This window comes from Condylura cristata, unplaced genomic scaffold (genome assembly GCF_000260355.1).
Source record: "Condylura cristata isolate star-nosed mole 26May11 unplaced genomic scaffold, ConCri1.0 scaffold00034, whole genome shotgun sequence".
Classification (NCBI taxonomy): Eukaryota; Metazoa; Chordata; class Mammalia; order Eulipotyphla; family Talpidae; genus Condylura; species Condylura cristata.
The window spans coordinates 13,927,605-13,945,428 of NW_004567135.1; the positions used below are offsets into that span (position 1 = coordinate 13,927,605).

The window sequence follows — 17,824 nt, forward strand, 5'->3', positions numbered from 1 at the left end:
AAGCTAGCCCTTTTGGCCAATAATTCTTTTTAGTTCCTCTGGGTGGGTTTGGTTGCCTGTTTTCCCACATATTTTTGAGGTTGAAGTGGTTTCTAAAACTTAAGTCATTCTAGCCTGGGCCTGAAATCCTTCTATTTGAATGCTGTTTTTTCTTGGAGAGGGGGTGTTTTGAGATCAAGAGCTCTTCTTTTTTTCCCTTCTGTCAGATTTTGCCACTGTAGGCATATTTTTGGTTCATTTCTCCCAGGCATAAGTGGAGTAGTGCTTTTCAGTCTTCATTAAAGATATGTACTTGGTTGACATCCTAACAGATTGAGAACTCACTAATGACCAAAATTATGGAATCCTGATTGCACAAGTGAATTTCTTGAGGTCCTACTTCCATGTCGCGCTAGAGAGACAAACCGTACCAGAGCGAGTATTCTAATTTTTCTTCTGTCGTGGAAAGGGGTTGTTATTCCTCTAGTTGGGGTGCAAACGAAAGGGTTAAACTGCCTCCGTGGGTCACATGTTAAGAAAAAGGGGTATCTTAAGACAGCACTCTCAGAGTAAGGTTCAGGCAGCTGGCATCACAAAGCACACACTGAGAGGCCAGCACTCCCGTGGAATAGTTGTCGGCGACTTTCTGCCCCATTTAACCTGAAAAGGAGATTCAGGTTAATTGTGGCCAAGATGGAACCCCACTCTATTTCATTTAATCCTCGCAACAAAAACGCCCTCATTTTTAGAGGTTCGTAAAATGAGGTGCGAACAGTTAGACGACTCATCCAAGACTCTGCAGGGGTCAAGGGCAGTCCAGAACTCAAAACCAGGACTGATGTCACCAAAAGCCAGCCTGCGAGCGCGGCGGCGAAATGGCGACGCTGAGAATCGCGTCTGAGCAGCGCGCCCGTCCCGGTCCCCGCAGATTACGTAACCACGCTAACCGCGGCGGGCGGGCACGCTGACTCGCGGCGGGCAGTCGGTCACGTGGGCCGTCACGTAAACGGGCGCACGCAGCGGGGCCGACGGACTCGCTAGTGCAACGCGCGCCCCCCAGCGGCGGCCCTCTCTGCTCAGGGCCCCTCCCAGCCTGCTCCCCACTCCTGGCCTCCCAAGGAAGGAGCCTTCAAGCTAGCGCCCTTCGGTTGGCAGTAGCTCCCGCTTCCCCAATCCTTTCTGGCTCTAGTGTTTGCGTCTGGGATGGTCTGCGGAGAAACAATGGGTGGAGGGCGAAACGAGGGCCAGCAGCTGACGGTCCATGCTAGAGGGCCGACTAGGCAAAGTCCCAGTCGAAGTTGACACCCCGAGGCTTTTTACTCCCCTTAGTGAAGATATCCCTCAAAAAATGTTGCTTGCAACCTGGGGAGAAAATAAATAGATAAATAAATAAAATAATAATAATACAACAGCTATATACCAGAGACATTTGATGGGGGTGGAGTGGGAAATGGGATCAAAAATGGGTATGTACAATCGAGATGAAAAAAAAAAATGTGCAAAATGATGTAAAAATAAACTTTTATAATAATTTTAAAAAAAAGTCCAAAAAAATGGGTGTGAAGAGGACTAAAGTGATGGCACACAGGTAATTTGGTGATGAGAAGCCCACGGGGATTACAACTGAGATGGAAAAAGGCACAAAATGATGTCAAAATAAACTATTATATTATTAACAAATGTTCCTTGTGCTCTCTCTCGTCCCACTCAGTATTAGGGCTGTATGTCCAGGGACCTTCCACAGGAGAGGATCATTTTGTTTAGGAGGAAGGCCAGGAGGAGAGACCCATGTTAGAAACTGCAGGATAAAGGAGCACACCTATTACAAGCACCACTCCCTCTTAAATTCTGCCAACCGCACCTACATTAGTCAGTCAGTCAGTCATCAGAAGTCTTACTTGCCAAAGCTAATACCCTTTTGTTAGTTCTTGTGTTAAATAAAAATCCCAGCGAGTTAATTTAAAGACTCTAATTGGCTGTATTAAGCAATTCATGAATCAGACAGCATCCCATTTAGCAAGTAGGAACAAAAGGAAGGATTTTATGGGCAGAAAGAGAGCAAGTTTAAGGAGGAATTATTTCAGGCTTGGGCAACTTACCTGTGGGGAATGGATGCAAGGTTTGTGACAGGTTAGGTTAAGTGTTAAGCTTTTGCAAGCTTAGCCCAAGTGTCTCCATTTTGGGACTAGGTTTTTGCTTTCAGAACTTGATTTTGAAATATCAAAATATTGGAAAATACTGACAACTTCCACCTTTAAGGCCTTTACTTCCTTCTAGTGAGTCCTCAGGCAGGGCCTTTGTTCTGTCCTTATCTGTGATTCTCAGAAGTTGAGGGAAAAGGAGGTCCCTGGTGCTAAAGGGGTTAAAGTCTCAGCCCTATCAAGCTGTCACCAGTCACTGTGCCAAGAGTTCACTCACCAGCCAGGGAGCTGTCCCACATGGAACTGAAGACCTCTCTATCTCCAGGGCTACTCCTCTCAGCAGTGTGTTTCAGTCAGTCCACCTCTTCTGCTCCCCATTCTGGTGACATCCATCTTCCCCCACCCCCAACCTCTTGCCTACATTCCAGCTCTTATACGCATAAATAAATACAACAAATATTAAAACTTATGACACTTGGTGGTAGGTCCATTGGGGAAAGGTGTCAAAGACAATAATGACTCTGGGCTTCTGGATTGTATGTCTGTCTGAATAGTAGTATGGGGAGCACTAAAGAAAAACAGTGTTAGGGGAAAAGTACAGAATTTGTTTTGGACATGTTCAGTTTGAGAGGTCTGTGAGTCATATAAATGGAGAAGCAGGAGATTACCTGTATAGGCCTGGGGCTGAGAAAACAGTTCTTAGTTGGAAATAGACATTCGGAACTCACTGGAATACACAATGATATACTAGAGTGGGCTTGTACAGGCTTGTAAGAGCTGACTGTTAATTTTTCATTAATTCTGTAAGCTGGTTGTTAAACAGAGCCATTAATAAAGACACATTTGTATAAACATAATTTAAATCATATTAAAAACAAAGGCTAAAATGTACCCCCAAACTCATCACTTTCTAATTGTTTTACTGACTACATTTTTGTATTAGTTTGCTGGGATTGTCATAATGAAATACTTTATTTATTTTTATTTATTTAAAAAAAAAGATTTATTTGTGTATAAAATACTGGTACAGGCCAGAGGTGCAGGGGGTAAGAAGATTTACCAGAGACAGTGGGAAACCACAGGCAGATTGAAATACACTGCTGAAGGGAGACAGGAGAGGTCTGCTGCTGAGCCGCATGGGCTAATGGATTGATCCGTCACTGGGGAGCAAACTTGTGCTACAGTAGCTGTGGAGAGTTTTATAGTGCGGAGACTAAACCCCTTGTACCACCATGGCGACACTTTGTGTAGTTGAAACAACACAAATTTAGTTTCTCAAAGAAAGGGAAAGATAAGAAATTCAATTACTCTAGAGGAAAGCTGGCCAAGGTTTGGTTTCTTCTGAGGCCTCGGTCCTCAGTTTGAAGATGGCTGTCTTCTTCTTGTATCTGCACATGGTCTTTTTCTATGTACATGGACACCCTTGTGTCCAAATTTCCTCCTGCATAGAAGTACTGAAGCATCCTTACCCTCCCCAGCTCAGACTGGATTTGGGACCGCCTTAATGGCCTCATTTTAACTTGATAATCCCATTAAAAGTGCTGTTTCCAAATCTGACATTCTGAGTTACTAGGGGTTAGGGCTTCAACATGTGAGTTTTAGGAACCCACAGGTCAACTCACAACAGTTTTACTAGTATCTATACTCTTGAAACTATCTACCTGTATTGTTATCTGTAAGGTGGAAACACTATATCATGCAATCATCCATAGTGGGAATATTTATACCAGAAAAATCAGCAAATGCTAAAAACGAGTCTGTTCTGAAACCTCCCAGGAATTTGTTGTTAAACATTTATCAGCATGTGACAGCCACATATATCATTTAATCTTTGGAGTATTTGAATTGAGAAAAATGGGAAAGAAAAATGGCAAATACACATATACTCACACACCTCTTGCTAAAATGCTATCAACGATGACTGGTACAGATACAAAGTCAAATCCCTGAGTGTCAGGGATTTGCAAAAAGGGTATCAAGATGCTTTCCATTGTGTCACAGAAATGGACCAGATGACATTAAAGGATATTTCACAAGAACAGCATTTTCACACAAAAATATATCCGGGGAAGAGGAGGCTAGGAAAGGAAAAAGAAAATTCATTCCTGTTATGAAAAAGCAGCAGGAAGGAACACTCAGGGAAGCCCCTCTTGGCTACCTGCAGCCAGTACGTGACAGTGGATGGAGCAAAAGAATTAGGCAGACTTGAGGCTCAGCACTAACTCCCTGTCTCCAGTGATCTTGTTACAGGGTAGCCCAGAGTGGACTGGGCCGACTGTCTTTGGGGCCTCACCCACTCGAAGCTGGAGAAGGGGCTGGGGTCCACAAGACTCTGCAGAGTTCCTTTAGGACATCCTTCCCTTTACCAATCTAATGAAATCTCCACGTGGATATTCTACTACCACTGAGTGTAAGCTAATTGAGAGTCAGAGAGTTAGATTATCTTCTGCAGCTCTAAGTTCAAATGTCTTTGTTCCTATCAGCGCCAAAACTATTTCCAGGAAATCTAGATTCAGCCAAATCTTGGATATAGTCCTCTTTCCCATCCCTATATCCATCCAGTTCCCAAGCCCTGTTGAACTTTCTTGTTCTTCCCTACCTCTCACTCCAGTCCCTTATCCCGCTTTGAGTCTGCTACCTTCCTTGAATCACGTACCATATAATTTGCAATTTATATTTTAGGAACTTAAAATAGCATCATAAATCTTAATTAATTCTCCATCTTCCTCTATCCAGCAGATACCTTATTATTTCTAATAATTAACAGTGGTTTGGGTGCGTGTGTGTGTGTGTGTTTATATATATATATATACCAATAGTTATGAAAGTATGGTACTAGAACAGAAATAACCAGAAATATAGATCAATGGAAGATAATAATCCAGAAATTATATATATATATATATATATATATGTTTGTGTGTGTACTTGTTTCTATATATCTGTGAGTGCTAAAGATGGCTTTTCAAATCAGTATGGAAGTATGAATAAACAATAAATGATATTGAGATAATCAGCTTCCCTTGTGGCTAAATGTTAATCTCTATCTTACACTATACACAAAATTCCCAAGTGAATTAAAGACTAAAAAAAGCTATTTAAGTACCCTAAGAATGCACAAGAAAAAAAAAATGTGCAAGAGACTGTTTCCATAACCTTCATAGGCTGACACAATTCAGAAGCTTTTTGGAATAGACTGACAACTTGGATTACACACAGATATCAAATTTATGTAAGGTGGCACTCAATAAATAAGGTGAAGAGAAAAGTGAATGTAGGGCCTCCCTGGTGGTACAGGGATTGATGACTGCACTATCAAGCTATAGTCAGCCACTGAAGCTCAAGTTCAATCCCTGGCCAGGGAGCTGACCCACAAGGCAGCAGACCTCTCCTGTGTTGGCCACTGTTCCCTTCAGCATTGTATTTTCAGTCAGTCTGCCTGTTCTGCTCCTCACTCTGTCTCTAGTGAATCCTCTCATCACTGCCACCACCCTGGCCTATACCCCACTTTTTGTATGCATAAGTAAATTCTTTTTTTATGCATACTAGAACTGGGGTACAGGTCAGAGGTGTGGGGCTGAGAGGATTCACCAGAGGCAGAGTGGGGAACAGAACAGACAGATTGACTGAAATACACAGCTGAGGGGAGCCGCGGGTGGGTCAGTAGAGGCCTGCTGTGCCATGTGGGCCAGTTCCCTGGCTGGGATCAAATTCATGCTCCAATGGCTGCAGATAGCTTAATAGTGCTGCACTATAACTTGTGCCATCAGGGAGGACCGGCATAAATAAGTCTTAAAAAAAAAAAAAAAAGTGAATGTGGCCCTCCCTGGTGGCGCAGCGGGTTAAAGCACAGCACTGAGAATCTAAAGCCGCTTCCACATGAGTTCGATTCCCGCCTGCCCCGGAGGTGACCACATGGTGTGGCAGACCTCTCCTGACCCGCCTGCTGCTCCCCTCAGCAGTGTACTTCGTCGATCTGCCTGTTCTGCTCCCCACTCTGTCTCTGGTGAACTCTCTCACCCTCCGCATCTCTGGCCTGTACCCCAGTTCTGTATGCATAAATAAATAAATCTTTAAAAAAAAAAAAGTGAATGTATCTGCAGTTTTAAATTATCCTCCTCCTTTCAAGAGGTAGAACTGAATTACCCTCCGTTTGATCTTGTCTGGCCTTCATGACTGGCTCCTAAAAAATAAAATAAAGTGGAAGAGAGAGTGTACCACTCTGGACACTAAGTCACCTCCAGCTAGGTCTCTTTCTCTCTTGGATCACTTGCTCTGGGGAAGTCAGCTGCCGTACTGTGAGGATACCCAGGCAGCCTATGGAGAAACCCATATGGCCAGGAACTGTCTTGCCAACAACCATGTCAGTGAGTCATCTTGGAGGCAAATCCTCCGGCCCAGTTGTCATTTTGACTGCAACCCAGCTAAGCCACACTGGTACTCCTGACTCACAGAAACTGAGATAATATATGTTTGTTGTTTTCAGTTATGCTTTGAGATAATTTGTTATGATCAGTTAAGAATCGCATTTGGTTTGGCTGCAACAAAGATTCTCAAAACTCAGTAGCTTAACCAATTTTTTCTCTCTTATAAAGTAAGCCTGGAGATAGGTACAGGGTTGGGACAGCAGCTTTATGACACTTTTATTATGTCATTATTTTCATTATTTTTGTTCTGGCATCTTGGCATGTGGCTTAGATTCTTGAGGTATCTCATCGTCCCATGCAATTGCTGATTCTGTTTTAGGCAAGGTATGGGGAGGGGAGAAGAAGGGAAGAAAAATATTAGATACATAATTAGAGGGGCGATAGGCAGTTTCTGTCATAGGTAATATATAAACCATAAAGAGCTCCTATAAAACAAGAAATAAATTCTAATGACTTGGTTAAAGCCTGAGTGCTGTGAAGTGATCACCAGCCACTGCAGCATAAGTTGGATCCCTGGCCATGGAGGTAACCCACATGGCACAGCAGACCTCTCCTGTTCTGTTCCCCACTCTGTCTCTGGTGAATCCTCTCACCACCACCACCCCCCACACCTCTGGCCTACACCCCAATTCTGTATGCATAAATAAATCTTTTTTAAAGATTTATGCATATAAGAACGAGGGTACAGGCAGTGAGAGGCTTTAGGAGAGAGAGTGGGGAGCAGAACAAACAGATCTCGACAAAGTACACTGCTGAGGGAAGCAGTGGCGAGACAGGGGAGGTTTGCTGTGCCATGTGGGTCACCTCCCTGGCCAGGGATGGAACCTGTGCTGAAGCAGGTGCAGCTAGCTTTGCAGTGCTGCGCTTTAACCCCTTGTGCCACCAGGGAGGGCCCCAGTGAGTTACTGATATGGTCCATGGACCAGAGGAAAGTTGCAGCCTCACTTGAGGGATCAGAATCTACATTTTAATGAGATCTTCATGCAAATTCTATGCATAGTAAAATTTGGGCAGTACTGCTACAGAGTACTCTCGCAGAAGAGAAAAAAGACTTACCTGTGAGTATTTAATTGCAGCATTGTTTATGTGTTCAGAAATTTTCAAGTTAATATTCACCAGTAGGAGACAGTTAAGAAATTACCACATATCCATATAATGGAGCATAGGCAATATCAAAAAGAGAGATCTTTCTGAGTAAAATGAAAGCCATATTACCATATGAAAATCCACTTGATGAACCTGTGTATATGATTAGTACGTTTTAATTTTTTGAAATACATATCTTTATTAATAAACTAGAACAATGCTGCTGCAGGAGATCATGGACTTTTATTTTCTTCTAGACCTACTTCTTTCCATTATTTGTTTTTTTTTTTTTTTAAGATTTATTTATTTGTGCATACAGAACTGGGGTACAGGCCAGAGGCTCAGGGGCAGCGAGAGGCTTCACCAGAGACAGAGTAGGGAGCAGAACAGGCAGATTGTCGAAGTACACTGCTGAGGGGAGCAGCGGGCAGGAGAGGTCTGCCACGCCATGTGGATCTCCTCTGGGGCAGGCAGGGATCAAACTCATGCGGAAGTGGCTTTAGCTTCTCAGTGCTGTGCTTTAACCTGCTGCGCCACCAGGGAGGGCCCCATTATTTGTTATTCTATAACATTACTTTAATAATAGGAGAGGCCCCTCTAGACCAGCTGCAGTGGGGAGGGACATTATTGAGGAGGACATGAGTATCTAGCTCTCATTACATGGTGCAGAGTCAGTCCTTGTCAAGAAAACACAAGATAAATTTTCCAGCAGCTCCACACAGCTTTAAGGGTAAAGTCCAGATTCTTTAGTGTGATCCAGCTCTCCTTTCTGCTCCCTTTTTACCCCCTCCCTTCTTACCCCCCAAATGTACCTATTGTTCCAGCCAGCAGAACCACCTGCTTTCCTGTGGGGACATTCAATGCTTTCTCCTCCAAGCTTCATCACAGATGCTTCCTCTGTCTGAAACTCTGCCGAGTATATCACATTATGTGTTATGTATATACACGTATTATAAAATTATCCTCTGGCACTTAATAGAAGCTTTGTAAGTGTTGGGTAAGGTTATTAAAATATCTGTCTCATTATAATATCTCTTATATCGAATTGCTTGTTTACCTAACCCTGTCACTGGCCTGGAAGTCTCTTCATGGACAGGGATTGTGCTTTACTGTCCTTGAGTGCCCAGGGCATACAGCATGGCACAGAACAAGTGTTTAATGAAAGAATGCTATATGACACCTCCCTAATTTTTATATCATGTTTTTTCTTCTTGCTTGAAGTTTCTTCCTCTTTTATTATTTTTTTAAAGATTTATTTATGTATGTATGTAGCCTTTCTCTTTTAGATCAAGGAAAGTCACCTCCTTTCTCTCTCCCAATTGTAACAAAACAATACCTTTCACTTGTACAGCACTTCTAATCCTTCCGGAGTGCTTTATTACTTACTGTTTGTTTTTTTAAAAGATTTATTTACTTATGTACACAAGAACTGGGGTACAGGCCAGAGGTAGGGGAGGGGGAGGTCCAGAGGATTCACTAGAGACAGAGTGGGGAAAGATGAGGCAGACTGACTGAAATACACTGCTGAGGGGAGCAGCCAGCAGGACCTCTAGCTGGAGCTCAGGCAGTGGCTGGCTTAGCATAACGATGGCTTGATAGCGCTGAGATTTTTTTTTTTTAAGATGTGTTTATTTATGCACACAGAAGTGGGGAACAGGCCAGAGGGGCAGGGGCAGTGAGAGGACTCACCAGAGAGAGTTGGGAGCAGAACAGGCAGATCTACCAAGTATACTGCTGAGGGGAGCAGCCTTCCTTAAGGCAGGAAAGGTCTGCCAGGCCATGTGTTAGAACTGAACTGAAGTGGCTGCTGCTGGCTTGCAGTGCTGTGCCACCATGGAGGCTCCTGGATGATAAGAACTTTAAGTGAGCACGTGATTGATACCCTCCCCCATACAATTTCCCAAAAGGTTTAAGTAAAACAATGCACGATATGAAGCGTGAAGTGCTCCCAAACTGAGTTAGCAATCTGTAGGACACTTTAGCATAGATTACAACCACATCTTTGTCGGTTGTATATTTAAGCCTGTTTTACAGATGAGAAAATGGAGTCTTTGGGAAATTCCTAGAAAAATGCAGATATGTCAAGACTCTAACCCAGGGTATCTACAAACAGCCTGGAAATAACTAATGGGAGGGGAAAGAGGTAATCAACCACTGACTTGGTATTCTTACTCTACCTTCCCCCTTTTGCTTCAGGGGATATTTCTTTGGAATTTTGCATTGAGGCTGTCGGGTCCCTTTAAGGTCTCAGGTGATGTAATGGCTATCCCCAGGATCCCTCCCTCCCCTCTCAAATTCTAAATCCCGCCCACTATGCTCTGCCCTCAGCCAATCAGCGCGCTTCCTCCGGCTTCCGGGGATTAGGAAATTGGCCTCGTAACCTAGCAACTGCAGGTCCACCTAACGTGGTGTGGATTACCGTTGAGTTTGGGGTGGCAAGTCTCTCAACAACGGCCACTTATTTGTGACTGCCAGGTGCTCCCCCACCTCCACCCACGTTGCCATAACAGCAGTACACAACGCTTGCCCCTCTTTCAAAACAGTCCTTCCCTCTTAGGACCAAGACCCTCTTCAGAAGCGCTTCTGGTTGAGCCGAACAAGGGTCTGCTCCCCTTTGCCAAAGACTGGGTGCGATGGCTGAAGGCTGCGTCGCCCGTCAGGCTGGTGTCCCAGAGGAGGCAGGGAAATGGGGCTCAGAGGGGTGGAAGAGTTAGAAGGCATGCGAGGAAGAGGAGTTAAGGATAGCAAGGGAGGAGAGCTGAGGGATCAAGAGGGGAGATTGGAAGAGGAGATGGGAAGAACTGGGGAGAAGGGAGCCCAGGAAGCAGGGAGACCCAGCTGCTAGAGGAGAGCTGGGGGGTCACTATGCAGGGCTCCTTTGATGGGCGAGGCAGATCCTGGGCAGCAAGTATAAAGTGGAGGCTGGAAATCACAATGAAACAGTTGTTAACAGGGGTGAGAAAAGTGTGTAGTTGGGAAGAAGGCAAAGGCGATGGTGTGATGGGAGGGATACCAGGAACTGACAGAGCTGAGAGCTGGTCCATGATGAGGAGACCTTCTTTCTCAGGAAAAGGACTGAGTGTGTCGACTCCAGAGTCTTCAGCAGAGAAGAAAGATGTCAGATGACGAGGATCTGGAAGAAGACTTTGAGCCAGATGAGGATGATCTTGAAAAAGAAGATGACAGGGATACAGAGGAGTGGGAGGAATTCAGGAAAGACGGGGAAGAGCTCTCTGAGGAAGTGAGCACCTGGAAAGGGAGGGGTGTTAAGGCTAAGGGAAAGGGCTAAACTAGACCGGTGCTGACTCCACTTCCTCCTGCAGTGGCTGCCCAACCCCCTCAGGGAAGAAATGATGAAGGAAGGACTTTCTTTGCTCTGTAAGACAGGCAATGGACTGGCTCATGCTTTTGTCAAGCTGGAGGTTAAAGACAGGTGCGTTCCTGGGGAACCAGACGAGAAGTGTGAGATTGTAGGGTCCAGTCACCCTTCTTACTCTCATTCCTGGGCTCTGATCCTGGATTAGTAGGGCAAGGAAGGTTAGAACTCACTTTTTAGGAGCTTTGTGAGGGTGAATAGTGGGGTTCCTGCCAAGAACCCTCCCTCCTCTTTCAGAGTGTTGTTGCCCAGCTCTTCACTGACATTGACACAAGGTCCCTACCCACTTTTCTGAACCTAAGTGCCTTCTCTTCCCCTCTCCACCTCTCCCTTCTGTTACCCACTGTTCTCCCCATTATAAGCCACCCCCACATGGCTCTGTGATTGAGTACCTCTGCCAGCCCTTGGTGGAGTCTGGCTTTTTCTTTTTTAAGATTTATTTATGCATACACGAACTAGGGTACAGGCCAGAGGTGCACGGGCTAAGAGGATTCACCAGAGACATTGTGGGGAGCAGAACAGGCAGACTGACAAAGTACACTACTGAGGGGGGCAGGGGGAGGGTCAGGAGAGGTCTGCCTCACCATGTGTGTCACTTCCCTGGTTGGAATCAAACTCATGTTACAATGGCTTCAGAGAGCTTCAGAGTGCTGCACTTCAATCCACTGCACCACCAGGGACGGCCAGAGTTTTTTTTTTTTAAAGATTTATTTTTATTTTTGCTGACAAGAACTGGTGTGTCAGCTAAAGGTACGGTGGGGGGGGGGGGGTAAGAGGATTCACCAGAGACAGAGTGAGGAGCAGAACAGGCAAACAGGAGAGGTCTGCTGGGCCAGGTGGGTCAGGCTGTGGTGCCACTCAAGCTGCAGTGGCTGGCAGACAGCTTGATAGTGCTGAGCAATAGCCCAATAGCTCGATTACTCTGAGATTTTAAACCCTGAGCTAGCAGGGAGGCCCACCTTGCTGGGGTTTTTAACTCGAACCCTGGCTGCTGCCATCTCCTAGGGACCTGACGGACATCTCCTTGCTATGTACCTACATCCATCTGCGCTATGTAGACGTTTCTGAGAACCACCTGACAGACTTGTCCCCTCTCAATCACCTCACTCACCTACTCTGGCTCAAAGCTGATGGCAACCAGCTCCGGAGCGCGCGGCTCAACGAGCTGCCCTACCTGCAGATCGCCAGCTTCGCCTTCAACCACATCACTGACACTGAGGGCATCACTCATCCTCGTCTGTGCAGCCTGGATCTCAAAGGTGGGGCCTTCGGAGGAGCGATACAAGCTTCTGTCATGTTAGCCTGGGGCTAACAGAAGTGGACAGTGTGGTCTTTGGCTGTCCCACACAGCAATCCCCATGTAGTCATTCATTTGTTTAGACTCCTTATGACAATTCTATGTGCTGGAGAAACCTCAGTGACCAAAAGAGAACAAAACAGAAAATCCCTTTTCTCGTGGAGCTTCCGTTCTAGGTGAGGGAGACAGATAGCTAACAATGAACACAGTAAATGAATGTATGTTGTATGTTATAAGGAGATACACAGTGGAAAAGCGACAGGGTGAAGGGAATGAGGCGGGCACAGGTGGTAATTTCAAACAGGTTGGTGAGGACAAGTTCTGATAAGCTGATCGCTGAGCAAAGACTTGAAGTCCTCAAAGGCTTAGCCGGACACCAGGCTCTTGGACACCAGCCTGAAAGCTCTCTGGCTCGGGGGTTTTAGGTCTGGTGCTGTCCTCCCTCAGGTCTACCCGGCATTATAGGGAGAGGATGATGCAGAAACTCCCAACATTTAGTCTCTAATGATGAACACCCAGAATGATCTTCTGCACTCTCAACACCTTTCTGCTCCTCAGGAAACCGAATCCACCTAGTGACGGGTTTGGATCCGCAAAAGCTGAGGAGCCTGCACACGCTGGAGCTTCGGGGGAATCAGCTGAGCAGTACCCTGGGAATCAACCTACCTAAGCTGAAGAGCCTCTTCTTGGTAGCCCACTGGGTCAGAGGTGGCGCAGGAAAGAGGGCACAGCCCTGGGGGGCTTCTAATAGACTTGGCAACTAACTTCATCATCATCATGATAATTGATGTCAGTTATTGAACTCTTGCTCAGTGCCAGCTACTGCGGGGAGGCAAACTTAAAACAGGCAGGGTACTCACAGCCTGGCAGGGCTGGTAAGACCTAACGTGTGGGTGAGAGGCGACTGCTTTGCCATGGGGAGCAGTGTGGAGCGCCAGGTGGCTGAGGAGGCCACGTGAAAGGTTAGCCTTCAGAGGCTTGAGCGTCTTCATTGCAGGGTGGTGCTCCTCAGTGGAGCAGAGGGGGCTCCTGGGCCCGGGTTGAAGCATCACCTCAATTGGGGCCCTAGTGGGCTCGCTGGGACCCCTGCTCTGGGATGGCAGCTTCCCTGACTTCCTTACTCTACATCTGTCTATCCACCTTGATGCCCGCTACATCCCCTTCTACCGCTGGGATTTCCTTTCTTGCTGCCTCTTTCTGACTTTTCTTCTTTCCCTTTCCCCACTGTCATCTTCCTATCTCTCTACTCTACCCTGGGGTTTAGGCCCAGAATCAGCTGAAGAAGGTGGAAGGCTTGGAGAACCTAAGCAATCTCACAACCCTGCATCTTCGAGACAACCAGATTGAAACTCTGAGTGGCTTCTCCAAGGAAATGAAATCACTACAGTACCTCAACCTGAGGTACACACCCCTCGAAGCCCCATTTTGCCCCCACCCTGACCAGGAGCAGCTCTGACCCTGTCTTCTGGCCCGTCTCCCAATCCTAGCCCACCCCTGGCTTCTCACCGCATCCTCCCTCCTAATTCCCACTCTTGACTGCCCCTTAGGCCTAACTGTAGCATCACCTTTATACCTGAGCCTGTCGGAGACTCTTCGTCCTCGATCACGGATTATTGGGGGGCAGAACAGGCAGGGTGGGAACGGCATTGGGAGCGGAGATTCCTAGAAAAAGGGGAAAAGGGGAAAAAGGGGAGCGAGCGTGAGGAAGACACGGCAATGGGAGTTGGGTGCAAGTCTTCCTGCTCTGCCTTTAGCAGAGGTTTATTTTATACACTTCAGGCAGGCAGAGGGATGACATTAGCATATGAAATGGGCTGAGATCACATTTACCTTTTTGCTAAGAATAGTCTGGGGTCGTTTTGACCTTTAGTTGAGATTATAACATTTTTAAAATCAATCTATCAAGGTTAAAACAGGTACATAGATTTACAAAGTTTAAGACTAATATTACTATATTTACCACAGTGAAGATTAACTAAAATAAAGTCCCTTAAACATTATCTATTACTTAATGGCTTTCATTCTCATAGAGACAGCCTAGGGGGTAAAGTGAAGGCAGGAAGAGGAAATTTCTTGTAAATCAAATTAAGGTAAGGTTCTTTGAAAAACTTGTTAGAAAGTTTAAGTGAGTTTTCTTGAAGTCTAGATGGTAGAAAACTTGATTAGCTCTGAATAGGCGACTTGGGTGAATTTCCATATCTAAAGACTAGATAGTAGGAAGTTTGAGTGGTTATTTAGAAACTGAATAGAAGGCTATGTGAGATAGAGTGATAAGATTTGGGTTTTCCTCTGTCTGACAGTGAGAGAGACTTTGCAGTAACGGCCATTTGTTTTTATTAATGACTTTTGACTTCAAGAGGAGTTTCTCACCCTGGTGTAGTACTTGCTTGTCCGGGCCAGGTAGCACCTTCTGAGGCTGAGGCAATCCAGTTGTAAACTGAAGGTTGCTCAGAATATTTTGATATTACGATTATACAAAAAAGGGAGGTCATAACATAAGTTAGCGTGGAAAGTCTGTCTTATTTTTCAGAGCATTTCCGTCTCCATCCGGAATATGTCAGTCGATAAGAGGTTTCATAGCTTGTGTCATGAGCCCCTGAACCTTAGTCACTTGCCCCACTGTTATATGAGGAAGGTGCTAGGTGCCAGGCCTTGTGCTGTGTTTTGGAAATATCAAAAGGAAGCAAAGATGGCCCCTACACTCTCCACTAAATCAGCAATGCCTCTGTGGCCCAAGGGACTCATTGTCTGGGTCCAGCACACTTTTGTAGGCCCTATTCTGTGTAGTTCATGCCCTTCTCCATGGCCTGGGCCCCATTTCCTGCTTCTCTTCTGAACCCTACCTATATGAGTGTCCCCCATACTATGCAAGATGTTCAATTTTCAAAAGAGAAGAATATTTGAAAGAAAAGCCTCTAGAGGCAAGGTACTGGGTGGAATTTTCTTTTAGCAGTTCTGATCTGATGGAAGGTTTTATGTGTGTTGCTATAAGCCAAGATGTAAGGAAACTGCCTTCTTAGTCCAGTCCCCAGGACCAAACCCTCAAGACTAATAATGAAAAGAATCCCCAAGTAGGAACAGGTAATTGCACCTTGACTTCTCAATTCCTGCCCCTGACTCCTGAGGCAATCTTTTGCTAACTAGTTCTGTCAAATTGGTCTGCTAGAGAGGGAGTACTATTTTCCTATAACCGTCTAGAGGGAAACAATGCTACTTCCTCAGTGGCCCTTAACTGGAGGTGACTAATTAAGAGGAGGGGTCATGGTGGTTGGGAGATGCCTCTGGGATCACAGATGCCAACATCGGCAGTGCATAGGACAGTCCAGCATAAAGTTCATGTGGCTTCCAGTGAGAAACACCATATGTGGTTCAGCACCTCCACTGAGAGAAGTCTGAAATGTTTAAACTGGACTTCATAAAGGGTTGAGGCAAGAATATGAAAATAAACACAGTATAGTACCATAAGGCAAATGAAGAAACGAAGCTTTCTCTTCAGGGAGAGGCCCCAGGGAGAGGCCCAAGCCATCCCCAGTTGTTGGTTTCCTCCAGTGGGGAGCACCCACCCTGCATAAAGTTCATGTGGCTTCCGGTGAGAAACACCATATGTGGTTCAGCACCTCCACTGAGAGAAGTCTGAAATGTTTAAACTGGACTTCATAAAGGGTTGAGGCAAGAATATGAAAATAAACACAGTATAGTACCATAAGGCAAATGAAGAAACGAAGCTTTCTCTTCAGGGAGAGGCCCCAGGGAGAGGCCCAAGCCATCCCCAGTTGTTGGTTTCCTCCAGTGGGGAGCACCCACCCTCACCCACCTCCCAGAGCTTAGGTCCCAGTTCCTGCTCACTGGCCTGAGTCCTAAATTCTAACTTCTGATGAAGTGTGGTTGACACACAGTCGCTCCCTGCAAGGGTGATCTCTCCTCCACCCTCTGCAAAGCAGGGTTGGGATGTAGCTTTGCTTCTCCAGAAGGATAAAGGCCATACCTTCCAGCCTAGCTTGTGGGACTTAGGGATTTGTTGAGGGGCAGGGGCAGGACCACAGGAGCCCATCTGGCAATGTGTGGCAGGCCAATCCGCTGCCAAACGCAGGCAGTGATTCCAGGGAACTCTGGGCCCAGGAGGACTTTCCCCTAAGGCGCCATTCTTGCCAGCTGGTTTCCAAAGCTCAGTATTTCCTGATGACCCCTCCTGACCTCACTGGCAGGAGCAATATGGTGGCTGACCTGGGAGAGCTGGCCAAGCTTCAGGAACTGCCCAAGCTGCGAGCCTTGGTGCTGCTGGACAACCCGTGTGCAGATGAAAATGACTACCGCCAGGAGGCCCTGGTGCAGATAGCACACCTTGAACGTCTGGACAAGGAGTTCTATGAGGATGAGGATCGTGCGGAGGCCGAGGAGATCCGTCACAGGATGAAGGAGGAGCTGGAGACTGAGGCTTACCAGGACTTGGAAACGGAACAGCCACCAGAACAGCCACCGGACCAGCCACAAATCTAGCAGCAGTTCTTGTCTCCAAAGATGGTAAGGAAGCCCACAGGATGGCAGGGAGAGGAGACCAATTGCCTGGAAGTTAGGGGAGGAGAAGTCACTGTAGGGGGTGGATGAGAAAGGGCTAAAACAAGGAGAGCCCTTGGAAAGACCAGAGTAATGAGTGAGAAGGTACTGCAGGATGCAGAGAAAGAACCAGAAGGGTTTGGGAGGAGCTGTGAAAAAGCTTAGAAGATGCTAAGGAGATAACTCTCTAGCAGGAGGCTAGAAGAGTAAGTGAAAAGGGAAGAGATGGGGTGACAGAGTAGGTGGGGTGGGGTGGGCAGCCACACCTGACAATGAGTGAACCTTGGTTGGACAGGACACATCTGGGGGTCTGTATATGTGGAGTGCAGGGTGGTGGTGTGTGAAGAATGTAGCTGGGCCTAGTAAAGGATGGGGAATGATACCTGCAGTAAAAATCAGAATCTAAAAATAATAGGACGCTGGGATGTGGAAACGAAGATACAGGGTGAGCTAGAAGAGAGAAGGGCCCAGGGAAGTGGGCAGCCTGGCAGGAGGGACAGGGCTGGGGCACAGTGGGAAGCAGCAGGGCCCTTCTGTCTTCTTCCTCCAGGAGGTCCAAGATATTGGCCCCCAAAATGAGGATGGCAGCGTGTGCTGGGGCACCTCTAACACACTGCTCACCCAGAGAATGCCTGCTCTCGCCCCAGACCTGGGAATTCTTCACAAGTTGCGCCCATGCTCCGTGAGGGCCACCCAGGCAGTCACTGCAGGTGGGCCCCAGCTCCTCTTGGGGCCCCTGGAAAAAAGCCAACGGGGACAGGCTGATGACTGGCTGGCAGAGGTGGCTGAGAGGAGCTGTGGAGGTGGCTGGGATGTCGGGAACTCCTGGGTGATTCAATAAAGAGACATTTTGATACTCTGTGTCTGACTGGATTTAAGAGGCACTGAGTGAGGTGGGCTTCTGCAAGCGCTGCTGGGTTTACTATGCCAGCGTGGGGGCGCGGTCCTGAGTCGCCCCCCATCG

The 17,824-nt window shown here is 46.6% G+C and overlaps 1 protein-coding gene across 1 annotated transcript; it reads left to right on the plus strand.

The window, feature by feature from the left end:
* The first annotated feature begins 9,925 nt into the window (after positions 1-9,925).
* On the plus strand, positions 9,926-17,701 carry LRRC23 (leucine rich repeat containing 23). The gene is made up of 7 exons (XM_004692567.2): positions 9,926-10,874; positions 10,957-11,066; positions 12,015-12,268; positions 12,865-12,995; positions 13,571-13,707; positions 16,512-16,827; positions 17,411-17,701. The coding sequence occupies exons 1-6, from the start codon at positions 10,749-10,751 to the stop codon at positions 16,801-16,803; spliced, it is 1,050 nt and encodes a 349-aa protein (XP_004692624.1). The 5' UTR covers positions 9,926-10,748; the 3' UTR covers positions 16,804-16,827; positions 17,411-17,701.
* Positions 17,702-17,824: the final 123 nt, after the last annotated feature.

Coding starts and splice junctions, on each gene's coding strand:
- LRRC23 (XM_004692567.2), top strand. CDS start 10,749: ATGTCAGATGACGAGGATCTGGAAGAAGACTTTGAGCCAGATGAGGAT. Junction 12,996..13,570: donor AGCTGAAGAGCCTCTTCTTG/GTAGCCCACTGG, acceptor CCTGGGGTTTAG/GCCCAGAATCAGCTGAAGAA. Junction 13,708..16,511: donor CTACAGTACCTCAACCTGAG/GTACACACCCCT, acceptor CCTCACTGGCAG/GAGCAATATGGTGGCTGACC.